Here is a 26,102-nt window from a genome sequence, read left to right as displayed (position 1 = left end):
CATGCTTTCATATGATATAGCCACTAAATTTTAAAGTGGTCGTATGGTGCCTAAAATGGCACGACCTTCGGTGACACTTCCAATGAAAAAAAAAGTGAGGCTATAAGCATACGGTCACAGTTTTTTGGTGTGACCATAACCCATTTTTGTACTAGTGGAAATCGGTTCGAAAAAATTGAGTCAAGAAAAAGGTGGCCTAAAGAGGTCGAAAGTAAAGTATCCGTCATCTGGGAAAAATTAACTAATATTTGGAATGAAACTATTAACTAATCTATCATGTGGAATTCTTGAACACACCCAGTGTTAGTGGTTTATCCCCTCATTACCTAGGACAAAAAGTTGGATGCCTACTAATAATGTTACAAAATCTAGACCCATCAAATGAATTGTGTCACGACACCTGATTGATATGTAGAAGTTTCCAGCATAATGTTATTGATATTGAAATAATTGTTGGTCAACATATTGGAAAGATGGTAAGTATTTCTCAATGTCTGTCTGAAGATGACATGTTTTCATTCAAGCCGAAGAGAAAACAATTTCCAATTTGATTGGGTTTCGCGATGACAGTTAATAAAGATCAGGGGCAAACAATTCCAATGTAGGTGTTTATCTTCCAGAATCTGTTTTCTCGCATGTCCAACTTTATGTGGCATTGTCTAAAGTGATATCACGTGTTGATACAAAAATGTCAGTGAAGTCTGACGAATAATTCAACGACAGTGATGTCTATAAATCATATGTGGTGCATAAAGAAGTGTTGTACGATTAATAATCCCAACTTTTCATTTTTAATTTTTATTGATTTTGTTTCCACTAACATAACTCTTATTGATAATTGTTTAGATTAGTAAATTATTTGCGCAAAATAACTAATTTGTCAGTAGAAACTAATTTTTGAAAAATATATTCGTACCATCGCTTAGCGCGGGTAAACGGCTAGTGTGTGTGTGTGTGTGTGTGTGTGTATATATATATATATATATATATATATATATATATATATATATATATATATATATATATATATATATATATATATAATATACAAATTTAGTCAAGACCGAATTTTAAGAGGTACCAGGCTTATTGCTATATATACAACCATTTTATGCATTGAGAAAATAAGAATCTTATTTGGTCAACCTAAACCTTAAATCTTGATGCTTTTGACCACAACACATTCCCTATCCCGTCCAACAAAAGTGAATCTGTCAAATTTGAAACAACGTTTTCCCTCATGTCCCGGGCCCCTCAACCCTGAGAGATTTTCAATGGTTCATATATAATTGAATTCTCTCATGTTATCATTTTTTGAAATTTTTAACCCCCTTTATCTCGCCCATAGTTTTCTTCCATAAATACCTCTTCCAATCTAAATACCAAGTGACAGATTGTTTTCAGTAAGCATCAACTCTAAAACCATTGAGATGATAATCTCAATAATCTGCTAGGTGGTTTATGTCCCAACATCAACGTGTTTTTGGCCCCGAGACACTTCAAATCAGATAACCATGACATATTCACCACTGTCACACCCACATCCCATTCCTCCTCTGCTCCACCTCCTTTCGCCTTCACCTACATCGACCCCTAATGACAACACCCAGGCCCGACCCTGAGATATTGGAGGCCCTGTGCAAAAAATAAATTAAGGCCCCGTACCTTTTTTGTAAAATATTATTAAGGAAATTTTTTACCGCTAAAGACAAAAAAAGTCCATTATTTTATCAAACAAAATTTTTATTGTTTATAATATAAATGAGATTTGTAACATGCAATTCTATTTTAATTAACTTATTAATTATTATTATTATTTTCTTCTAACTTTCTTTAGTAATATAATATTAACGAAAATTATCAATCGGAGGCCCCTTACGATTGGAGGCCTAGTGCGATTGCACACTCGGACCACCCCCACGGCCGCCACTGACAACACCACCACTGTTTCTACTGCTATATGAATGTTCATAAATCATAAAGGTGAGATTTCTTATGTTTTTGTGCTTTTGAGTTTTCATCATATGTTCCGTTTGTATGATTTTACAGGTGCAGATCTAAGTCGTCACTCCTTATCCACCCCCAACAACATGCCACCGTATCAACCGTCCTCACCACCATCCATCACTGCACATTCATCTAGCCCTAAATCATCGTCATCACCACCTACAACCGCCCACTGCCACCCTCTAACCACTTATATCTAAACACCGAATTCATCATCGCCTTCAATTCTCCATTATTTTTTTTGTTTGTTATTTGGTAGCTTAAATTTAGTGATTTAGGGCGTGTCTGACATAAGTAGCTGTTAGCTAAAAGCGAGTAGCGGGTAGCTGGTAGCATGTAGCGGGAAGCTGTAGCTTTAATTTGTTATATGAATGTTTGACAAATGTAGCTGGAAACTTTTGAAATATATAAAATTACATAGAGGACAATTGATTAAAAATAAATAAATATATAAATATAAAGGAGGTGTAGCAACGTGAACATGAACTAAATCAATTGTAAGATTAGTTTCATTGATTATAGATTTTAAAGATTGACAGATCTTCGTTGATTTTCCAAACTTATTCAAGTGACCATACTACAATATAAGTGAAAGCACATAGCTTTTTATTGATGCTTAATAAAAAAAACCATTCATTATTAAAATCTCTTACTAATACATTGTATTTTTCCAATAATAATCTCATATTTATTTTTGGCGGACATCCAATGAGGTTCTTGAAAGACTATGGAAAGGTGGCACCCTATGCTCTAATCCCCCCACGTTGATGATTAATTTTCAAGGGTTTTGGATCAGCAAATGTAGTTTTTCTATAGACATTAACACACACAAGCATCACTAGTTCTAGCAGAACTGTAATGCTTATCTTTAATGTGATTTAATATCCTCTTATAAACTTTTAATCATATATCTCCTTTCTTTAGTCATAATTATATGTTTATTCAGGAATTTGTAAGTTTTTTTTGCTTTGACAATAAAAACATTTGATCAAGTATTGGATGATGCATCTCTTTTTCCTTTAGGGAACACTTTAATATGTGATGAGGCCAAGCATCCCAGTTGGTCAGGAGAGATATTTAAAGGTAAAACTTTTATGCATTTCCTTCATTGTTTTTTTTTATTGAGATATTTCCTTCATTGTTATAACACTAATATCAAAAAAAGATTTACAAAATTGTGTTTGATGTTTATTGTTGTTGTAACTGTTGAGGGGATAACTGTTGAGGGGATTTTATAACAAAGGTTGATACTGGTTGTACAAGTGGTGGAATGGAAGCAAGGTCACATAAATGGTATGATAAAATGAGAAAAAAGAAATTAGAGGGTTCATATATAATGAGTTTTTTCTAACTTACCCTTCTTTTTTTCCCATCTTAACAACTAATTTTGTTTTTGCATGGTTCAATATTATTGATTCTAAGAATTATAAAGTCACATTTTCCTTCATCAGATGTTGAAATTTTATTATTGGTATTTAAGCTACTTATGTGGTGGGTGATTTTCTTTATATATCACTAAGATATAAAATTGAGAAATTTGCATGTATTGAGAAGTTTGGACCACTCAATTTATGCACAATTCACCAGCGCTAGGAAAGAGGTATGCCACTTTCTATATATCTGATTGTGAGTATTACACTGTCTGTGTATATCTGACTTCATGATTTTGGCAATTTTTGCCCCTCCTTACATCAGTGAGTTGATGTCAAGGCTAGAGGTGCAACACTATAGGAATTTCCACCAATCTAGCAAAATTTGAAGGCAAATATGCATTTTGATCTTACATGTATGTATCTATGTTTATAACTTTGGTTTTCAAGTTATAAATATGATGGTTGCTTTTTTATGTCTTCTATAGGGTATACTTAGTTAGTCTAACGATAGGGAGCTTCGATGAAATTCATGAACTTGATAGATCAACTTGACTCTTTCCACGTCTACATGCTTCTGCTAACAGAGAAGCAAGAGAAATTAGACTTTTAATTGAGTTCTAACATTTTACAAAAAAAAAAAAAAAAAAAAACATGGCTAAGTGTGAAAAATACTTAAATATTTATTTGCTATTTCTCTTGCTCTGATTTAGGTCATAGGAGAACACCTTGCAGTTGTTAATCTCTAAAAGGACATCTCCAACTATTTTTTGTAGTAATTGTAATTGTACATCTATTTTTGTGTAGTGATTGTTGGTTTAAACGTTTTCTACTCTAATATATAAACATTATGTGTAGTGATTTTTGATAAATTATTTAGTTGATTTATATAAACTATTTCTTGAGGTATATTCAAATTTTTACATGTAGGTATGATAATGAAGAGTATATCTATGGGCTGAAAGATTATGAATATTAGAAAGTTGAAAGTAATGTACAAAAACTAGGTAATTGTTGTTAGTGTTCTTGGTTTTTCGCTGGGCACAAAAGGGAAAGGGTGCATTGTACATTTAATATTTATTTAACTAATACAATGTAGAAACTATCAAATGAATCAGGTAAACATAGTTTTTATTAACTATATATTTTTGACCTTTTTCGAAGTAAAATTTAAGCTAGGGTGGGAACATGTTAGAAAAAACTTGGGACTGAAGGTGCAAATTTCAAAGCTATACCTTCACAGTGAAGGAGAGCAACAAGTTAAAGTGATGAAATGGGCTGTTCAGTAAGCTAATAGTCACGTGATTATGAATGTCGATTTTTCTATAAGAAGACGGCGATGTGAAAAATTTTGGACTATTAATAAATTTTATTTAAGAAAAAAATAACACACACACAAAAAAAAAAACAGATTTGACATTATAAGTCGGGGAAAATATATTTTCGTTTCATCCGACACAACAACATACTCCACCGAGAAAACAAGCCGCGTCTGGTTTGCATATTCCTTCAGCAAAGCCATTAGGATTGATCGACAAAGCCCTGCTCACACGCTTCTGGCAAAATTCATCGCAACTTTTCATTTTATTGCAACATAATTTTGTGCAAAAATCTAATAAAACAGAAGAAAAAATTATTATAGTCTAACAATAAATATATGGTCTGTAAAACATATACATAAAAAAGCAACGTAATAAGAAATTTACTTTCACGCGCATGAGTTGAAACAAAAGAAGCAAGTATAAGAACCAGAAGACACGAAACAAATTTTATGGATGCCATCTTCTAGTCTGCAAGTTTTCTTTCAAAAAATGCTTTATTCTTTTTCAATAATATAACAATTAAAGGGTTTATATAGGACGTTCATGATTTTTTAGAAAAGATTGATAAGAATCTTAGTTATAATTAATCGAATCCACCAATTATGACATTAAATATGAAATCTTGCCTTACTATTTACTAAATGTTCTAGTTCTTAGGAAAATATCATAATGATTTACTCTTTAAAAGTCAACTCTCTCTCTCTCTCTCAAACATATATATATATATATATATATATATATATATATATATATATATATATATATATATATATATATATATATATATATAGAGAGAGAGAGAGAGAGAGAGAGAGAGAGAGTTAGGATCATGTATAACCTATAATTATTGTGTGAATGTAGGACTAAATGTGGTCCAATTATTTGATAATAAGATTATAGTAATTTAGTTAATTAAATCAATTATCATAAAAATTAATTCCTATAATTTTGGAAACTTAATCAATAGATTATAAACAAAATCCATAATTTTGGGATTAATCCTTATTAATCTCCATACCATCACCGTCATCGATATACCTCTCTTTTTCTTTAACCCTACAATTCGATTCCTATGCCCCCTCGTTGCTGCAATTTCATCGTGGTTGTGGCGAAGACCGAGATTCTTTGACTCTATGACCAAGAAATTTTGTTCGGCCAAGCAGTGATGTAAAGACGACGTGGGAAACGTCATCTCTGAGAGTTTCAAGAATTGTCAATGATGTCTTTACAACTCTATAAGCTTCTTAAATATTGTTTCATTTTTTGGATGCATCACCATTCATGCAGGGGTTTGTTGAAGAAAATATATCAAGATTTCTATAAGTTAAAATTATGTGATTGATATTGTAGGTGGTGAATAAGTAGATGCGAATTGTCAGATTCTGAAAATAAGGGTAAATAGAACCATGTCTGACAAGGATCATCTTGACAAGACACAATTATATATGGTTATTCTTGTGATATAAACTTCACTGGTATTTCTTCTCCCCTACTTATTTCTTTACACGCATCCCCATTGATCATGATTAAAAACATTGTCCATTGTAAGTTTTAGTAATGCTAGCCAATACTTCCACAATTTACCTATAACTGCAATAATAGTTCATATACTGAAGTTACTAAAGTGAGACTATGAGTGAAAAATGATAAGTGTTTTATTGTTCATCAAGCTTTAAAGTTTGAATCTTTAATGGTTATTGTGTTCAAAACATGAAAATATTCCTTTTATGTGTTTTATTGTTCCACTGTTGTGATTTTTTTAACCGCAACATCGTTTTCTAAGAGTATCTACTTTCTTTCTTTTTCAATCATGATTAAGCACTGTAGAGCATGCCATTATTTTCATGTCATGACAATTAAATTTTCAAATCTATTTTGCAGTTGTTTGAAGTTGAACCGGACGACCTACAATTCGATAATTAAAAGGTATGATTGTTAGTGATATTATTTAAGAAAGCATTCTATGATACTCTATAAGAATGCATATTCTTTTGTGATGTTTCTAAATTTTTTAGAGTCATGCTTAGGATATATAAAGAAAAAGATAAACAAAAGTTGATGATTCGGTTCTTCCTTTTTATTGTTGATATATTCTTTCACATGTGATAAAGAAACCTCATTCTTTTAGAATGTATATTATTCAACATGCATTTGTAGTTTTTAGAACGCATCAACAAATTATATTCTGATTTGTATTAATTTTTGTATAATTATCAGGAGAATGTGTCAATTTTGCAATTATAATGATTATTATTTTGATGCAAATTCTTATTATTTAGAAAATATGCAGTCCTATTCTACAAAAATATTTAGGTCGTATGAAATCTTTTTAATGATCTTGTATTCTTTTAGAATTTTTAGAATGTTAAATTCTAAAAGAATAGAAACACAATAATAAAAAAAAGACCAAAATAATGAAGGTATTCTTAAAGAATTTCCAATATGCAAAATTTAGTATACAATATTCTTAAAGAATGCACGCAACATTAAAAAAATCTTCAAACAATTTTACTAATAATATAAAAGATACGGTTGTTATTAAAATGTAAAAGATATAATTTTATTTTTTTGAAATTTAATTTAAATAGCATCCCATAATATTCTTACTTGCTACAAATAGTTATTAACCAATTTGACTAATTTACTCCTACAATTAATTAAGTGTAATTATCTAGTAATGATATCTCATGTTAATAACATGTACCCTACGATCACAACTCTTCATTTTTTTCGATCAAACGGATAAGAAATGGTCATACATTAACATAATATATATATATATATATATATATATATATATATATATATATATATATATATATATATATATATATATATATATATACACACACACTAGTTTATAACCCGTGGGAACCACGGTTACAAAATTAATTAAGTTTTTTTAGTGAAAATTCAAAGTTATTAATCAATTATTTTAAATAAATTATTAATTAGGAGATTTTTTAGTTATATAAAACTATAATTATTGATTTTAAATAAATATGTGAAATTATATCACTTTATAATTTGTATTAATTTTATTTTAATGCTGTTAATTTAATGTAGATAGAGTGGGAAATTTAAAATTTAAAATAATAATCAATAGGTTGACATGTGGCAAGTATTAATTAGTAGACATAATATGGTGACACATGACAAAAGAAGAATAAAACATGCATTAATTAAGAGGTTTAATAAGATGACACATGTCAAAAGAAGAATAAAACTATTCTTTTATTAGGATATGAAGATGAAGATATATATATATATATATATATATATATATATATATATATATATATATATATATATATATATATATATATATATATATATATATAGCCTAGGTTGTTGTAAAAGGTGTCCATGGACACCCTTGAATTTGGAAAATTTTTAATAGATTATACAACAAATTTCATGTGGACACCCGTAGTAACCAATGTTTTGAAAACCAGACCGGATATCGAACCGGTGATAGTTCAATTGGTCCAACCGGTTGGACCGGTCCAAAAAACCGGAAAAACCGGATATATATATATATATATATATATATATATATATATATATATATATATATATATATATATATATATATATATATATATATATATATGAAACGTGTGGTGTGTTGTGTGTAAAAGACTAAATTATATATGTGTTTTTATATATGTATATAATAAATATGTAGTGCACATATTAAATACGTAGGTACGTAAGTAAATATATATAATATGTGTGTGAGTTGTGTAAAAAAGAGACAACGCAAATATATTTAACTAGAAAGGTGATCTCCGCGTTGCGGGGTTCGGAAGGTGTCGCTTTTGTGTGGAAGTATAGTACATTGTTTCTAATTGGTAGCTATAATAAAGTATGTTGCTATTGTCTACGTTTCGCCCATTTACAAATATACAAATATGTTGTAGTATGATATTATATAATGACCCCTTTGTGTTGCAAAGTAAATAGCAAGTGCGGCAACAACACCCTACCTCTCGAATATTAAATAAACCAATGGCTAAGGCTAGGTTATGACCAATACGAAGACCCTATAAAAGAAACATAAACTGTATAAAAATATGGACAATGTTTCAATACAATTTTCTAAAAATTAGTTGAGTATTAGTAATCGTATACCTACAAATCAACAATAGACACATTTGCGGTAATGGATCAAGTAGTATTGATGCGAAAAAACAAAAAAAAATCATCTTTTGACCAATTTACCAATCAACTTGCATCAGCTCCTTTTACCCCAGTAGAAACGTCATATGTTCTTCCTCCGTCCAGGAAACTCCTGCAATTTCATAAACAACCATCTTATACTAGTATCACTAATAATAACAATACGAATAATGTAACTGGTACATCTTAAAAGAACAAACTCTAAAATTAACAATTTTGATTGAATTTATGGCTTGTTCATCCACACATTTAATTTGAATGTTCTAAATTGCATCAAGATTATAGGTCACAGTTTCTGGTTTTAATTAGTTGGAATGGTAAAAAACAAAAAAGACATACACATATGTTTATCTGCTATTGAGGTAACTTTGCAACAGAACTTCAGCTACAAACAACAGGAAACACATTTAATAAATGTAAAACCATACCAAAACCAAAATATTATCTGGAAAGCAAAACATATCCTTATTAGTAACTAAGTATGTCGCTGTTATGCGATAAATATAAAACTTTACATAAAAGAAATGCAAGTATGTTGCTGTTATGGGTAAAGTTAAAAGTATATTGCCCTAAAATTTAAAGTACATTGCCCATTTTACTAACAATTGGAATGAAACTTTTAAAAAAGTAGAATAAATAAACTGACCATATCATGTTTTTGTAACAACCTAATAGGAGGAATATGGTACTATTCAGCATGACGAATTGGCGAGTTTCTAGAACAGCAAAAGATTATAAAATCAATAAATAAAATAACCATATCATTTTTTATTATAATATTTAACATATTAATCATTGATGAAAATTCAAAGAGAGGAAAACATTGTATGTCCTTACCATGGTAATTGGTGACAATATGCCCTTCTTCATCCCAAAAAAATCCTGAACCATTGCCTTCTGGAATCTGCAAATTATCTATATATCAGATAAAACAACCCCGTGTAATCATTGATATCTTTTTCAAAAAAAAGGTGGAATGATATTTGGGTAGTTTAAAAAAAAAAAAAAAAAAGAGGAGTGCGATGCTACGATCAGGGTGATGTTTTAGTGCCAACTTTCCGGTATTCAAGTATAAGGTACATATATAATGGAAATTCCTTCTTGCAATGTTCTTCAATGTTAGAAGGTTGAATATGCATTTACCTTAGCTTATTGGATTGATTAAGAATTGAATTTTCGTGTAGTTGAGATATGAGAAGAGACAAGAATCTTCTAAGATCTCTAGCCGCCTGCCCATAGTCTCTAATCATTTCATATAAACTCGCAATGTAGATATTGCCTGCATTCAAGTAAACATAAATCTTTTTGAAAATTCATGATTTGGTAAACATTATGCACATTAGGAAACATGGTCCATGTTAGCAAAACATGGTGCATCTTACAAAACCTTGAGGTACGTGGATTCAAGGACAATAGCAAAAATACAATTTTCAATGGCATCGTAATTTGAGCAAAAGTTTCATATGCTTCAGTATGGTTGTAGAAAACCAATGGTTGCAAAAGGATGTGAAAGTACAAATATTAAAGAAAATCAGAATTGATAGATTAAATGAACATATACCTGATATGAATATGTACAGATAGTAGGAATACGGTGTTAGAGAGGGAAGCAAACAACATTAGAGAGGGAAGCGTGTGTAGGAGTCTGTAATGATTAACAACACTGTAGTTTCAATTATGTAGAACAAAATTGGGAAACAATTACAATACCGTTTGCTTCCCCTCCTTCCATTAGATTTAGAAGTTAATCACTTATAATTTTTGTAAAGCAGTACTAATCCAGTAATATGTTTTTGAATTGTAACATCCCAAAAATACGGGTCAAAATTTTCATTTTTAATTAAGTGATTTGCAAAACGTTTGTAACAAAATATCATGTGCTCATAACATTTAATAAAACATGTCTCGTGACCGTAAACCAAAACGTAAAACATAATAATATCAGAGTGCAAATCCCAGAATGACTCGTAGTGCGGAAAACAAAGAGCGTGTGTGTGATGAGCCGCTACCGCGCCAGCTCCTTCCCCTTGACTGAAGAAGTACCTGAAACAAAAACTGAAAACCGTAAGCACGAAGCTTAGTGAGTTCCCCCACTGTACCACATACCATATAACCACATAACATACTTATATTGTCAGGCATATCTGGGTGCCTGACCTACCCCTTTGGTCCTCTCGACCGGATATTGACTAGCATATCTGGGTGCTGGCCTCCCCTTCGGTCCTCTCGACCGGATACTGACTAGCATATCTGGGTGCTGGTCTCTCCCTTCGGTCCTCTCGACCGGATGCTGGGGACTATTTCACCCTTACTACTACCACATAACACATATCACATAATCTATCTAGCATGGTTGGGCATGACCGCCCCTTCGGCCCTATTGACCGGTAATCTGGGGACTATCTCCCCTACTGTCACTAGCACATAGCATCATATCATACTAGCACATAAACATATCACAGGTAGTAGCAACTCTAGATGAATATCACAGAGACAATCATCTAACATACAACTCCTACTGGTGGGCCGGCATTGTGGCCGTAGACCCACCGCTACTGGAAGGTAACTCACCTCGAAGTAGCTGCTGATTTAAGCGAGAACTGACTGTCTACTGTTGCTGCTGCTGTTCCGGAAGTCCTCCGGCTATAATTCCCACAAAACGTTCAGTCAAACACCGCTAGTTGTACTTAGGGTAAAATGACCATTTTACCCTTGACCAGGTCAAAGTCCAAGTCAAAGTCAACTTCCAGTTGACCCGACTCACCGATTTGTCTTGCCAACTTGTTGAGTCCCTACCCATTTGATTGACCTTAATCCCGACTCTACTCGTCGAGTTAGGCATTGACTCGACGAGTTCTCCTTCTAAACTGATGTCCAAAAGTCCTTCATCCTACTCGCCGAGTTGCATGAACAACTCGTCGAGTTCATCTTCATCCGATGAACACTTTATGCTGAGACTCGCCGAGTTGTATGAACAACTCGCCGAGTCTGTTCTTGAGGTAAGAAGATTGCCTTGGACTTGCCGAGTCAGGGCATTGACTCGCCGAGTCCCTCCATGGATGAGTCTGGCTTCCAACTCACTGAGTCCTCCCATGACTCACAACTCCACTCAACAAACACGAAAAGGGGAAAATCTCGGGGACTCGCGACTCGACTTGCCGAGTCGTTCACATGCAATTACTATATACTCGGTTCTGCTTGAATCCAGCTCATACCATACATAGATCTAGGCTCTTAGGGTAGGTTTTACACGTAAAGTTTCCAACTTTATGTGTATACATGCATAGGATGGGGATTTAAGGCTTAATAAAGGCTAAAATGGTAGATCTAAGACATTCAAGCGATTTACTCCCATAAAGGCCATGGATCTGAGCTTTTGGAGTTCAAACCTGCCTAGATCTAGAGGTTAATCAACTTATTACAACCCCTAATCCACAACCAAGCTTGGAAATGGATCAAGAAGGACTTTAATGGTGCTCTAGGGAACTTAAAGCATAAAAACAGAAGGAAACTGAGTTATACCTCAAGGAATCTCTGAGATAATCACCAAGATCTTCAAGAAATCACACCAAAACACTTCAATCTCACAAGAAAAGGGGGTTAGGTCAATATAGGGTGCTCTGAGGGTGAAGGAGTCGGGCTTGGGGTGCATAAGGTTGATTTAAATAGGGTGCAAACCCTTGAAATTAGGGTTTCATCCAGTCAGGGGGGACTCGCCGTGTCCGGAATGTGGACTCGCCGAGTCGCCAACTTAAACGTGCTCAATATCCCGGCTCTACTCGGCGAGTCGGGCCTACAACTCGCTGAGTCCAAGGCTAAAAAATTTAAATAATTAGATAGGTCATACGTACCAGGAACCAGGTGCTACATCAACCTTGGAGAGGAAGATGTTATAATTTATTCTTCAATATGGAAGAAAAACAAAAAAAAATACTTTAACCAACTGATGATCTGTTTTGATTCCTCGAATTACAGCAACGCCAATAACCTGTTCACTTATAGTTATAACAAATCTTACAGTAGGCAGGCTAATCTGTAATCCAACCAGATTAGAAAACCTAGCTCTAAAGACTAAAGACGAATTGTTGTTTTTATTAATCATATTTATGTACAGATGAAGCACATACCTCTACTTCCAGAAGAGCACGGAGATCACATATTGAGATCGTATTATAAATCAAATTAAACCCTAGGAGTTATAAAAAACCTGAGAAGATTTTTGGTGGTGATGTGTGGGCTTTAATGGCAACACCAATCGAACTACCTCCTGTAATCTAAATTCCCCTGAAAAAAAACAGAAGGATACAACAAAAAATGATCATATATACACATAAACATCAGAACAAAATGTTACCTCTTACACTTCCAGATTTGATTATATCCTTGTACGTTTCAGTCTTCTGATCCTAAGAACACCAAAATAAGTAGTTGAGTTGAGTTTCAATTGACACCTGTCAAAAACATCAAATACATTTCTGAAAAACCAACTTTCAACATGAAATGTAATTCTTTCCACTTCTATAAAGGTAAACCAAATTTTCGTATGTATTTTTGCTTCTCAGCTCAATCTCATTCATTTTAAGAAAGTACTCATACACCAAGTTCTATCACCTACTTATTGTCTTAATAGTGGGAGTCAGGAGCATGGAAAACCTGAATAAGAACTCGTAAACCCTAAATCCAACAAACATACCAACTACACCAGTAACAACAATGGATCGCGCTACCATCATAGGAATAGATACACCACCTACTGCAAAATCACACACAACTGGAAAATAGTTAACATTTAAAGAAACAGGTATGGTCCTCAGCTTACCGATTCTTTCAGATGCGAGTGAAATCAGCGTAGCAGATGGAGCCGGGGTAGGTAATTTGGAGGGTATACGTGTATGGAAGCAAATGGTCCTGTTATTTGTTTTCCAAGGACCAATAGAAATTTAAAAACTTTAAATTACCTCATCAATGACAAAAATCCTTGCTTTCTTTCAGTATTGTCTGCGATGGTCCGCACCGCCACCAATGAGCGTTTCCCTCTTCCTAAAGCCCTAAAACGAAAGGAAGAGGCCTAGTCGACATAAGGGTAGGAAAACGACCTCGAGACGAAGATGGAAGCTTCGCTCGGTTTGAAAATGAAGAAGGTTGAAGACTGAGCAGAAGCAGCGGGGTGAGTCGGTGGAGACGATCGTGAGCAGCGGCGTATAGGTCGGTGGTGGTGAGAGGGTTTTGGGTCTCAACCGTGATGAGTCCGATGTTGAAGATCGATGATTCAGTAGGTGGGAGGAGAAGATACAGATAAGTCGTAGGCGAGTCGTTGAAAGTTAGACGGAGCAAAACCTCAGACGACGATGCTTGGGAGCGGCAACAGACATTAAATGGAGATTTCTAGAGCGGAGCAAGGAAGTGGTAGAAGAGGAAACATGAAGAAGGTTGAAGACTGAGCAGAAGCAGCGGGGTGAGTCGGTGAAGACGATCGTGAGCAGCGGCGTATAGGTCAGTGGTGGTGAGAGGGTTTTGGGTCTCAACCGTGATGAGTCCGATGTTGAAGATCGATGAGTCGGTAGGTGGGATGAGAAGATACATATAAGTCGTAGGCGAGTCGTTGAAAGTTAGACGGAGCAAAACCTCAGACGACGATGCTTGGGAGCGGCAACAGACATTAAATAGAGATTTCTAGAGCGGAGCAAGGAAGTGGTAGAAGAGGAAACATGAAGAAGGTTGAAGACAGAGCAGAAGCAGCGGGGTGAGTCTGTGGAGACGATCGTGAGCAGCGGCGTATAGGTCGGTGGTGGTGAGAGGGTTTTGGGTCTCAATTGTGATGAGTCCGATATTGAAGATCGATGAGTCGGTAGGTGGGAGGAGAAGATACAGATAAGTCGTAGGCGAGTCGTTGAAAGTTAGACGGAGCAAAACCTCATACGACGATGCTTGGGAGCGGCAACGAACATTAAATGGAGATTTCTAGAGCAGAGCAAGGAAGTGGTAGAAGAGGAAACACTCATAGAGTGTTATGAGGCGTTGGGTTTCTGGAATAGTGAAATGAGGAAGGATCGAGATGAGGCAGTGGGTTATACCGGATGAGGTGGGGGTGGTTACCATGGTTGAGGAAGTGTTTAGGTAGAAAGGAGGGAGTATGAGGCGGTGGGTTTCGGTGGATAGTAGACTATACCGGAGGAATAGAGAGATTTCCGGAAGGACGGATGGAAGGATGGAAGAAAGTGATGTGTGTTGAGTATAGGGTTGGTAAAGGTAAAGCGGTGGAGAATAAAGCGGTGACCATGGTATGAATAAATTAACAAAGTGACAAAGAAACAAAAATAGAGGGACCGGAAATGTAATTTAAGGGACCAAAACTAGCAAAAATATCTCAGGTTTACTGTTCTTTTTCTCCACAACTTTAATATATATAATAATATGTATGCAAATTTACTTGTAAAGAAGCACTACTATAAACAACAAAGGGACATGGAAGTAATCTCACATCGATGGGTGAAAAGAAGTACAAGGCAAAGTCACTTTATAAAACGGAGTATCCCCACAGCTTAGACGACCAAATCAAAGCCTCGTTCAATAAGCTGGCTCCTTTGAGCCGGCTTGCTCCTTTGAGCTTGAAGCGAGTAAGTTAAGTTGGTTCCATAAACCGGTTTAATTGCGGTCGCACCATACTGGTTTTTTACGGTTTATAAGAAAACCGGCGGTTTTTACTGGTTTGGCATACAACGATTTTTGGGTGTTAGAAAACCGGTAACCTTGCCGGTTCCTGGTTGAACCGGCCGGTCCGGTCGGGTTTTCAAAACACTGGTGGTAACACAAAATGGATACATGTAAATTCAACTAAAAGCCAAACAGAAAATGATCAACCACACCGTAAATTTTATATTAATTATCGATCTTTTATGAGGCTATTTTAGGAGGTTAGGTTGTTGGAAAGTAAAAATCTAAATCTTTACTATATATAACATAATCTTTTCTAATCTTTCAAACCCGTGATATATAACATAAAATAATATCATGAAACACAGATGAAAAAAAGAGTGAAATTGGAAAAAACCCTAAAAACAAACTTTAGAAATAAGGGTAAGCGGAAACCGCCACCTCCGGCCGTTTTCTCCGGTGGACTTCTGCCTACTCCGTCAAAGCTCTATCCACATTATCCGCCACCAGAGATTAACCAGTCGCCTGCGTTCCATTTTCTCCGGTGAGTTTGTCTTTAAAATATCACCTATGACTTTGACATTTTTTCTCTCATGTTAGTATTTATTCCCTGATCGATTTTAGTATGCTTGAGTCAAAGTCTACAACTATAGCATGAAAATTAGAGGCACTGTAGCACACCTTTAATTGACAACAAGCTTTCTTTTACCTTTGAACTTTTTATTAGTTTTGTTTTGTCTTTTTCCAAACATTATTTTCTTTGGCGGGTTATTTAAATTTGCTTATAATCATATTCATAACTTCAATCAACGAATTTATGTTAAATATTTATTTGTTTATTATATCTTTGTTTATCTATCGATGTATATGATGTTGTTTGTTTTTATTTGGTTAATTTCAAATATTTATATTGATTTATCATTTATGTTGATAACTTTGTGACCATTGCTCTTTATTTTATTTTAGGCTTAATTACATTTTTTTTTACTCTTTAATTGAATACTATTGTATGGCATTTATTAGTATTTTTTTAAAATTAATCTTTAGTGTTAACTTAATAATATACATGTTTTTTTATAATATTATTGACGACTTGATAACAAAAAAAAAAATTTGATTTGGTTATTTTGTTACATCACTAGATGTAAGACCCGTATAATATACGGGTTGAATTAAAAAAAATTACACATTAAAGTGTAATATAAAATATTTTTTAATATACAAATTTAAAATAACAAATGAAGAAATGTATTTATTACAATTTAATATCATATATATGATATTCAATACTTTACATATAGAAATATATGATTTTAATTTTAAAAATTGAAAAAACCAAAAATTGACAAGCAGATAATATTTATTTTAAAAATACCACAAAATGATAAGTGTTAAAACTCATGAGAGATTGATATGTGACAAAAAAACTTCATTTATTAAGGAGGATTCAAATTGGACACCTTTGAGTGGATTTGCAATATATATATATATATATATATATATATATATATATATATATATATATATATATATATATATATATATATATACTTCCGTGTATAATTATTATATTTAATATATTATTAATAAATTTAATCTAATAATAACATGTGTACATTTCGTATTGGACAATATGTGTTTTTGCATTGTCGAACTCTTTTGTGTTTTTGCATGAACCTATATATATATATATATATATATATATATATATATATATATATATATATATATATATATATATATATATATATATATTATGACTGATACTCGTAGATACTGATTAACCTTTTAACTTTAGTCGACTGAATAGCTAATGTCGAATGTTTTTTACAACTTTTCTACCAACCAAGACTAAAGCTAAAGTTTCATTTGTTCATATACCAAAAACTATATAAAAACCAAAAATGTATATAGATAAGAGACGCCCAATGTATGTTAGAAGATACCAAAAGTTAAAAAGAATTTTTTTTATTAGGGATGAATATTTGACCCGTGTAACTTGACTGGATCACGAAAAAACTAGAATCGAAACCAGGGTATTCGGTCGTGTTCTTGGTTTACAATTTCCCACTAAATCGGTTTCTGGTTCTTCGGTTTTCTGTCTGAAATCGGAACCAAACACATCCCTAAAAAGTACACTACTTGTAGAACCGATTGGAACCGGAGTATTCGGTCCGGTTCCCGATTCTCTATTTCCCGGTAAATGAGGTCTCGTGTGTAGGTGCATCCATAACTTTTTATATCCATTCTTCTAAAAATCAAGATTAAAATACCGGATCTAAAAATTAAAAGATGAAAAGTCTCATCATCTACCCAAAAATACCATTGCAGTTAGTCCCGGTAACGAGTGAGTCTGATGACGGGTTAGTTCGAACCCGGTATTGTGACCCGAGAAGAAAATAAGTTACCCAATCTTACCCTTTAGGGTTCTTACTTCTTACCCTCGGTAGTGGGCATTGTTGATTGGCGCCATCGTCATCGGAGAGTCTGCGAATTGCAGTGAAGACAAACGGAAATACCTCCGGTCTCTCTCCTCTCTTACTGTTTGGTTTTGATTTTGTAATAAGTTGATATTTAGTTGCTTGACCTAATTGCCACTATCCTTCACACAAAATAACCCACCCACAACGATGAGGATTTCACTTCACTCACATGGGAAGACAGATGTATGACTTGGGTTTCTTTTTGCAGCACAAGTGTTTTCGATGCAGCTCTCTTGCGACTCTATAGGGAGCAGTGTTCCAAGAATTCTTCTGATGTTGCAAAAACGCTTGTATGAACAAGGTGGCCTTAAGGTGTGCTTTGTGGATAGATAATGATGATTTAAAAAATATCTTAACAGGCTGACTTCATTTATTTTATTTTATTAAGTCAAAAAGAAACACCCGTTAAGTTATATATAGCTTGCTTACTGATTCCCCATGCTTCCACCAACAGAAGCTTCATTGATGATTTGGGCTGTGGATTTAATGGCAGATATAGTTCAATGTGAACATCTTAACAAATTGAATGCCCATAAAGTCGCCTTCATCTTTGCCTCCAATATGACTACCGGACGGGTATGTAAGCTGTAAGGGAAGCATTGTACAACTAGTTATGGCTGCTGTGTCTTTGTCTTTATAATGACTTCTTCTGTTTGTTGCTTGCAGATGGGTGCTCAGAGTCACTCGCTGTATGTTGTTCAAGTTACGAAATTTCTCAAGACTTTGATTGTGAAGACACTTAGGGAGAGAAAACCATCAGATGATATGAATGGGAACAATGGTGTTTGTGTTTCGGGAACATCAAATGAGATCAAGAAGGAGGACAAGGATTTTTCAATCCAAATAGCTACCTTGGAAAGTGATTCGATTTATAGTGGTCAAAGTCAAACTAATATGTCTATGGTTGAAGAAGAGAGTGGCGATAGAGTGGTTGAAGGTGCTTGTACGATGGCAGAAGTTCTCAAGAGTAGAAATCTTGGTTTAAAAAAGCGCCATGTAGGCGCGCCAAGTGCCATAATTCTAGGTTAAAACTCTCTGCTACGCTGTGTCCTTTTCATTTTATTTTGGGCTTTTTATATATTTATTTAAATTAGATAAAAATCCATGAAACCCACAGATATTAATATTAAATAGAATTTAAAATTTAATTATGTATTAAATAATATATTATTAATTTAGAAAATTTATATTGTATTTTTTTAATAACTTTTTGATTACTAAGTATTTAATTACACAATAAATAGTAAATATTTAATTAGAAATAGAGATTTTAAAACTCTTATCTTTTAATCTTTCTTAATCGTTCATGGTGTTAATTTTGTTAGATTAATAGAAATTGTTGCTGTTTTTGTCTATATTTTTTCAAAACTTTACCTTGAATTACTGTGTCATGTATTTCTTTTTTAGGCTTTCTAGTCATAACCTTGAAATCCGTTCAATGATGGTGTTTTTCTTAGGATATGTTCTCTATTTTTACTAAATTTATGAATTTTAAGTATTTAATTACAAATGTAAATCCACATATTTTATAAAAGTCATTACTTTACATAATGCAACATATATTTAAGTAACGACAAAAAAAACCCCAAAAAAATAATGAAGATTAGCTGGGAGTGTAGTTATGTTTTTTTTTTCAGACATAGCTCCATTGTTATCGGCTTTCAATCTGTAATATTTAAAAATATATTTTTTTTCATATAACATAGTGAATTGGTTTATATAAAAAAAACAATATAAAAAATTTAAACAAAAAACAAAAGAAACTAACTCTTTCTTGAATTCATTAATTTCGACAATGTCTCAATTAATGAACAATTTGGTTACATCAAAATAACTTTTGGCTTCACCAATTCCTATAAAAATAAATTAGTCAATAAAAGTAAATTCAAATAAAAGAATATATATATATATATATATATATATATATATATATATATATATATATATATATATATATATATATATATATATATACACACTACAAAACCATCCCAAAATGTTAAGTTTAGCAGACTGTTTTTACACTTATATTGTATTTCTTAATAACTTTTTGATTAGTAAGTATTTAATTACAAAATAAATGGTAAGTATTTAATTAGAAATAGAGATTTTTAAAACCCTTACTTTTTACTCTTTCTTGATCGTTCATGGTGTTAATTTTGTTAGATTAATAGAAATTGTTGCTGTTTTCGTCTGTTTTTTTTTCAAAATTTTATCTTGATTTACTGCGTCATGTGTTTCTTTTTTAGGCTTACTGGCCATAACCTTGAAATTCGTTCAATGGTGGTGTTTTTTTTAGGATATGTTCTCTATTTTTACGAAATTTGTGAACTTTAAGTGCTTAATTACAAATGTAAATCCATATATTTTATAAAAGTCATTACTTTATATAATGCAACATACATTTAAGTAACGACAACAAAAAAAAAAACCCACAAAAATAATGAAGAGTAGCCTGGGAGTGTAGTTATGTTTTTTTTTTTTTTTTTTCCAGACATACCTCCATTGTCACCTGCTTTCAATCTGTAATATTTAAAAATATTTTTTTTCATATAGCATAGTGTATTCGTTTATATAAAAAAACAATATAAAAAATTTAAACAAAAAACAAAAGAAACTAACTCTTTCTTGAATTCATTAATTTCGACAATGTCTCAATTAATGAGCAATTTGGTTAAATCAAAATAACTTTTGACTACAAACTATCCCAAATGTTAAGCTTAGCAAACTACATCACTATAACAACACAATTAACCGTATGGTTAGTTTTTAGGTACTATGATATTTGATGTGCTTGAGTTTCAAATACATTGACCTTAAGGTGTATAGACCTAAATAAAAAAATGAAAATAATCAGTAGTTTAAAAATGTGATTAAAAATAATAAAGAAATAAAATAAATATAATCTCACGGCAAGTTGCTAATAGTCATCTTCATTTAATGCTTGGATGGGTTAGGATTTGATGTTTCAAGTGCCCGAAATGAGACAATTTGTCCAATAACATCTACACAAGTTTAATAAAATATAATAAATAAGATTAGATTAAGTAGTAACATGTATAATAAATTACACAAGTTATGAAAATGATTGGAATAAAGTTAAATAACTAACCAAAGAATGAGTCTCTTTGTGCATTTTTGTTCGATAATAGAATTAAGATCAAGAAACACAAAACCATTCATCAGACCTGAAAAATCCTTACATTTTTTAACGATAGTTTTCCAATTCAAAGTTATGGTCTGTCTCTAACCTCTAACCTGTAGCACTAAAATCATTTTTGACAGACACCATGTTGGGTTTTATAATGATATATGTTTGATCTTCATTTAAAAGATCACTAAATCTGGAAAAATTTTGATTGAAAACACAGGAATAATATTTTGTTCCCTGTTAAATAAAAAAATATTATTAATTACTTGAAACATATGTAATATTTAGTGGGATATTAAAAAAAAAACAATATAACCAACCTCCTCATCCATTATGATCATTTCAATTGATAAAACCATATTATTCTTGATAAAGTTCTGCATCTTTACCACTCGCACTTTGATATGTGAATCATCATCATTGTGTTCAATGTTTTTGTGGTTAACTTTATTACCTATATTCATTTCTTGTAATATAATACTATTAATAATTAAAAATAGTTATGAAACATCATATCTCTATTAAATTCTATTAATTGAAACACAAATCATTTTGTTAACATTTTATATTGAAATCGGTGTTGAAAAACATTAAAAAACTGGGATTCGATATTGAAAAAGGTATGAATCTTTGTTAAGTTTGTGTTTTTTATATTGAAATCGGTGCTGAAAGACATAATTCGACGTTGAAAAAGGTATGAATATTTGTTAAGTTTGTGTTTCAATAATTTAATTTCATTTGTCAAATTGCGCATAATAGTTGAAATATTGAATTTTTATTCCTCTTCCCGTAATAGTAGATGTTAAAAATTAGGATTTGAAGACCACAAATTTCCCAAGGGTTTGTAGTTTGTACAAAAATAGCCCTTGTTTAACTTTTTTTTTTCCATTTTTATATTGGATACAATAGCAAAGTAATTTTAAAATACATTTCTATAATACACATTAACATTTAAACATACAAAAAAAAGTCACATATATAGATACAAATACACATAAAAAATGGCCCTTTTAAAGTACATTGCTATAATAAACATATTAACTCTATTTACACAAGTAAAAGATGTTGGTTACTAAGATTGGCATAATAGATTTCAATATATGTGTTGATGAATTTATTTAATAATAATAGGTTGTTTTATAGAATGGTTACAACAAATAAGACTTTCCAAAGGATTGAAAACTTAAACTGGTTGATGTACTACCAACAAACCGGAAAAAAAAAGAAACAGAATAAATAGGAATTAGGGTGACCAACCTACAAATTTGAATATTAAAAAAGAATTATATTCAAGTATATTGCTATAAATGGAAGTAGAATGCGTAACTTAAAAAAATTACATTTATAAAATGTCGATCTATAAAGTTACACAATTTTATAAAACGTGCAATTGACCTAACACAATGAAAGATCATAAGTGATAATCATTATGGAAGCATGTAGGAGAAATTTTTTAGGTTGCAACCCAATCATAGCAGAAAAGATAATTATATACAACCATATTATGCAAATATAATTATGAATTTTTGAACAAAGTAGATGCCAACACATCTATAAAATCAAATGTTGATGTCATTGCAGAATAAGATACAGATGATGCATATGAACTGATAGAAGGAAAAAGATGAACATCATACAAAATTATAGAGTAAATAAAAACTAACCTTGATGTTATCTTATTTGTTGTTCACGATGAAAGGAAGGGCTGGAGACAAAATTTTATGTTGAAGTAAACCGTGCATTCAGGGAAAAAGAGAACTTCAATTTATAACAGATATATTTTTTATGGATATGTATAATCCCTATAATTGTGTTAGAGTAAGTTGGAAAATTGACAAATTAACAAATATATTGATATTAGATACCGATTTTAAAGGGATTTGAATTTAAATGACATATAATAACAATAATAACATAAAGAACAATATTTGCATAATATATTTACGTTTCTTTAATCATTTGAGCATGATCCACGACTAAAAAGTCAAAATTTTCTAAAGGTTAATTTACAGAAAACAAATAACAAATATTAGGGTAAATAACAAATTTGGTTCTTGTGGTCATTATAAAATTTTGACAGTTAAATGTTGACTTTGACGATACTGGGACCAAAATTGATAGGAAATTAAAAAAATAATAAAAAATGATTGGATTCAAAAGGATGTTTGTGGAACCAACATGATGTTTATATTATTTATAATTTATAATTTAGTTATTATATTTCTGATTTTCAAAGTAAATTTTTATTTTTGTAATTACAAAATTATATTTATAAATACAACCTTTTCGTCGATCCACATTAATGAACTGAGTTGATTGTTAAGGATCCGAACCACCACATCCAGTGGGACCATACCCATACCATCACTTGCTTCAACTTGTCCCACCTATTATTATATCCAACATAAACATATTCAAATTAAGCATTTTTTTTTTTACTTTTCAAAGCTGTTTTTTTTGCATTGCCAAATAAAAAAATAAAATAAAGATAAATAACCTGATTGACATTAAGAGTGGCTACATCAACCACAATTTTTGTGGTGTCAAAAGGATAAAGACAAACGCAGGTTGATTAATAAAAAATTGTGGCAATACAAAACATAAAATATATAATTAATTCTTTTAGTGTAATTGTGGAATTTTTCTCATGTATTCCAAAGTAGGACCCAAGAGTCTTCGCTGGACAAAGTGGAATTAACATGCAACCACAATTTTGTGGTCGTAGTTTGTTGACTTAAGTAGCTGCAAATTTGTCAAACACTGTTGGAAATTTCAAGTTTCTAAGAAATCACAATTGAATTTTGTATATTTCTAATATATGCAAGCAAAATTGCATACACACAGTCACACATACATATAGACCAATAAGCAAATTTTGATACATAACTCAGCTGAAATATAAAGATATCGAATATAGAAGGAAATTGCTACCCTTGACTAAATACACATTAAGATGATGAATCTACAACAGATCTTTAAAAAAGGGTATTTCAGGAACATCATAAACTTCAGAATGTACAAATCTGAAATCAGATTTTGTTTATTGGCCAATTAAGAAAAACAAAGAAATGGATTTTTGATGGAATGAGGAGTACTCTAGGCATCCTACATCAGTTATGCTATATTTAGTTTAGCAATCAAACAAACTATTTTCAATTTTGAAATTGGTATTTACATATTATTTTTCGATTAAAAATCCTATAACTACTTCAAAAGTTCCAATAAATATTATATATACAAAAAGAAAACAATGTCAAAACCCTAAAATAATGAATACTAACTAAAATTGAAAGTAATTCTAAGTTTGACATTGAAAGTTAAAATATCACAGTTACCAGAGGAGGAAGTATCGTGTATCAACAATTTTAGGTCATAAGCAATCATACAAAATATCTCCTTGTATATGTTCTACATTCCCATGAAACAAGAAAAAAATATGCTAAACTCAGCAATAATCAATGCTAATTTCAGCAAAAAAAAAAGATTACAATTTTGGCAATAAGAAGTTTTACAAGGTTGTTCTTCTATTTCGGAAGGCCATTTAAAGCAATCTCATAATCCAAGTATTTAGATAGATTGAAGATGAACGTTGAAATTGTATTCAATAAACCTAATCAAGTTGGAATCGAAGATAAAGCTTGAAAAATAGAACATGCAAAGTCAAAAATCGAAGTTGAAATCAGAAATTGAACCCTATGGCCGGAGGTAGAACATCGACGTCGGTGTGTCTGGCCGGATCAAGATGTGGGAGTAACAGCTTAACCTAGATGAGTAAAGTTGTGCAAAGAAGATCGATGTTTACCCGAACAGAAATTGTGGCTCCGGAGAGCATATGGGCGTCATCTTCACCATTGATGAGGGAGTAACCACAATTCAACATAAGCCCTAGTATACATGAGAAGAAGAAACATAGGATAAGTATCAGAGGTAAAATGGAGTTTTTCGTAATCATAATTGTAACGTAAGGATAAGGACTAAGGAGAAGGGTAGTATTTGTATTTCACTTTACAGAGTCCAGCGGGAAAAAACGATTGGGAGGGGCTTAAAAATTGCCACGTGGCAAAGAAATCTCTTATTCATTAGGATAGGAGATTTTTTATTAGAAAAAGAAAGAAAACGCCACCATCATTCTCTCCACCGTCGCCACCCATCACACTCATGAATACACACACTCCAGATTGTATCGATTGTTCTTCAAATCACACATAACTCAAGAATTCACACACACACACACACAAACATACACTCCATCTATTGTCTGCCATCAACAACACAGACTACCAACATCGTCTCCCTCCAAATCGATTTCTTCATATCTGTAATTGATTTTTTTGGTGAGGGTACAGAGGAGTTCAAAATATTTAAACACAAATGGTAGGTAGATGTTATTGATTAATATATGTATTTTTTTATAATATGATTCAAAATAATTACAAATTAATATACCAACTTAGTATACAGTTAATGTATTATTATTTTCAACGTGTATATGCAAAAAAATTAACTATGAAGTTTTATTTTGCAAAATGCGTAGATATTCTAGGGATGTTAAAATGTCCCGCTAGTAAATTATACATATATTAATTATATAAATATAATACATAATAACATGATTTGGAGAATCTAATATTCAACAAAAAACATGTTTTTAGATTGTGAGTATAATGATTTTAAGATGCCATAATTTTTGTTTTTTGTTTTTAACATGTAAAACTTTGCTATAAATAATTATTTGTCACCTACAAAATAGTTTCTTTTGTCCCAAAGAACAACTTCTTTTAGCCTAAAAAAAGATAGCCCAAAATCAATGGGGAGCAGGGGAACAGAGGTTAGGGATGCACTCTCCGTCCCGTTTGCCTTCGTTGACAACCCTAAGATATTCTCCTAGTATAATATATTGTATTACATTCTTTTAATTTTAAATAGTCATGTT

At 31.9% G+C, this 26,102-nt stretch overlaps 1 protein-coding gene and 2 long non-coding RNA genes across 7 annotated transcripts; 1 reads left to right on the top strand and 2 right to left on the bottom strand.

Annotated features, from left to right (window-relative positions):
• Positions 1-8,473: 8,473 nt before the first annotated feature.
• Positions 8,474-15,152, bottom strand: LOC111912683 (uncharacterized). 4 transcript variants are annotated; one of them, XR_008227076.1, is made up of 6 exons: positions 12,404-15,152; positions 11,453-11,524; positions 10,025-10,924; positions 9,719-9,785; positions 9,528-9,597; positions 8,474-8,993 (listed from the first exon to the last, which is right to left on the bottom strand). It is a non-coding gene; the product is annotated as an uncharacterized LOC111912683 (long non-coding RNA). The 4 variants fall into 4 exon arrangements; XR_006187108.2 differs by having other exon boundaries at positions 8,475-8,745; positions 8,834-8,993; positions 10,025-11,524; XR_008227077.1 differs by having other exon boundaries at positions 8,479-8,993; positions 10,025-11,524; positions 12,404-13,287; positions 13,575-15,152.
• Positions 15,153-18,456: 3,304 nt separating this feature from the next.
• LOC111912709 (rho GTPase-activating protein 1) lies at positions 18,457-19,047 on the top strand. The gene is made up of 2 exons (XM_023908438.1): positions 18,457-18,594; positions 18,685-19,047. Exons 1-2 carry the CDS (start codon positions 18,457-18,459, stop codon positions 19,045-19,047), a joined length of 501 nt encoding a protein of 166 aa, XP_023764206.1.
• A 1,581-nt stretch (positions 19,048-20,628) lies between these two features.
• On the bottom strand, positions 20,629-25,427 carry LOC111912745 (uncharacterized). 2 transcript variants are annotated; one of them, XR_006186867.2, is made up of 4 exons: positions 24,972-25,426; positions 21,131-23,556; positions 20,930-21,023; positions 20,629-20,849 (listed from the first exon to the last, which is right to left on the bottom strand). It is a non-coding gene; the product is annotated as an uncharacterized LOC111912745 (long non-coding RNA). The 2 variants fall into 2 exon arrangements; XR_008226341.1 differs by having other exon boundaries at positions 20,930-23,556; positions 24,972-25,427.
• Positions 25,428-26,102: the final 675 nt, after the last annotated feature.

This window comes from Lactuca sativa, chromosome 9 (genome assembly GCF_002870075.4).
Source record: "Lactuca sativa cultivar Salinas chromosome 9, Lsat_Salinas_v11, whole genome shotgun sequence".
Lineage (NCBI taxonomy): Eukaryota > Viridiplantae > Streptophyta > Magnoliopsida > Asterales > Asteraceae > Lactuca > Lactuca sativa.
The sequence above is the reverse complement of the archived record's forward strand: the minus strand, read 5'-3'. Positions and strand labels throughout refer to the sequence as shown.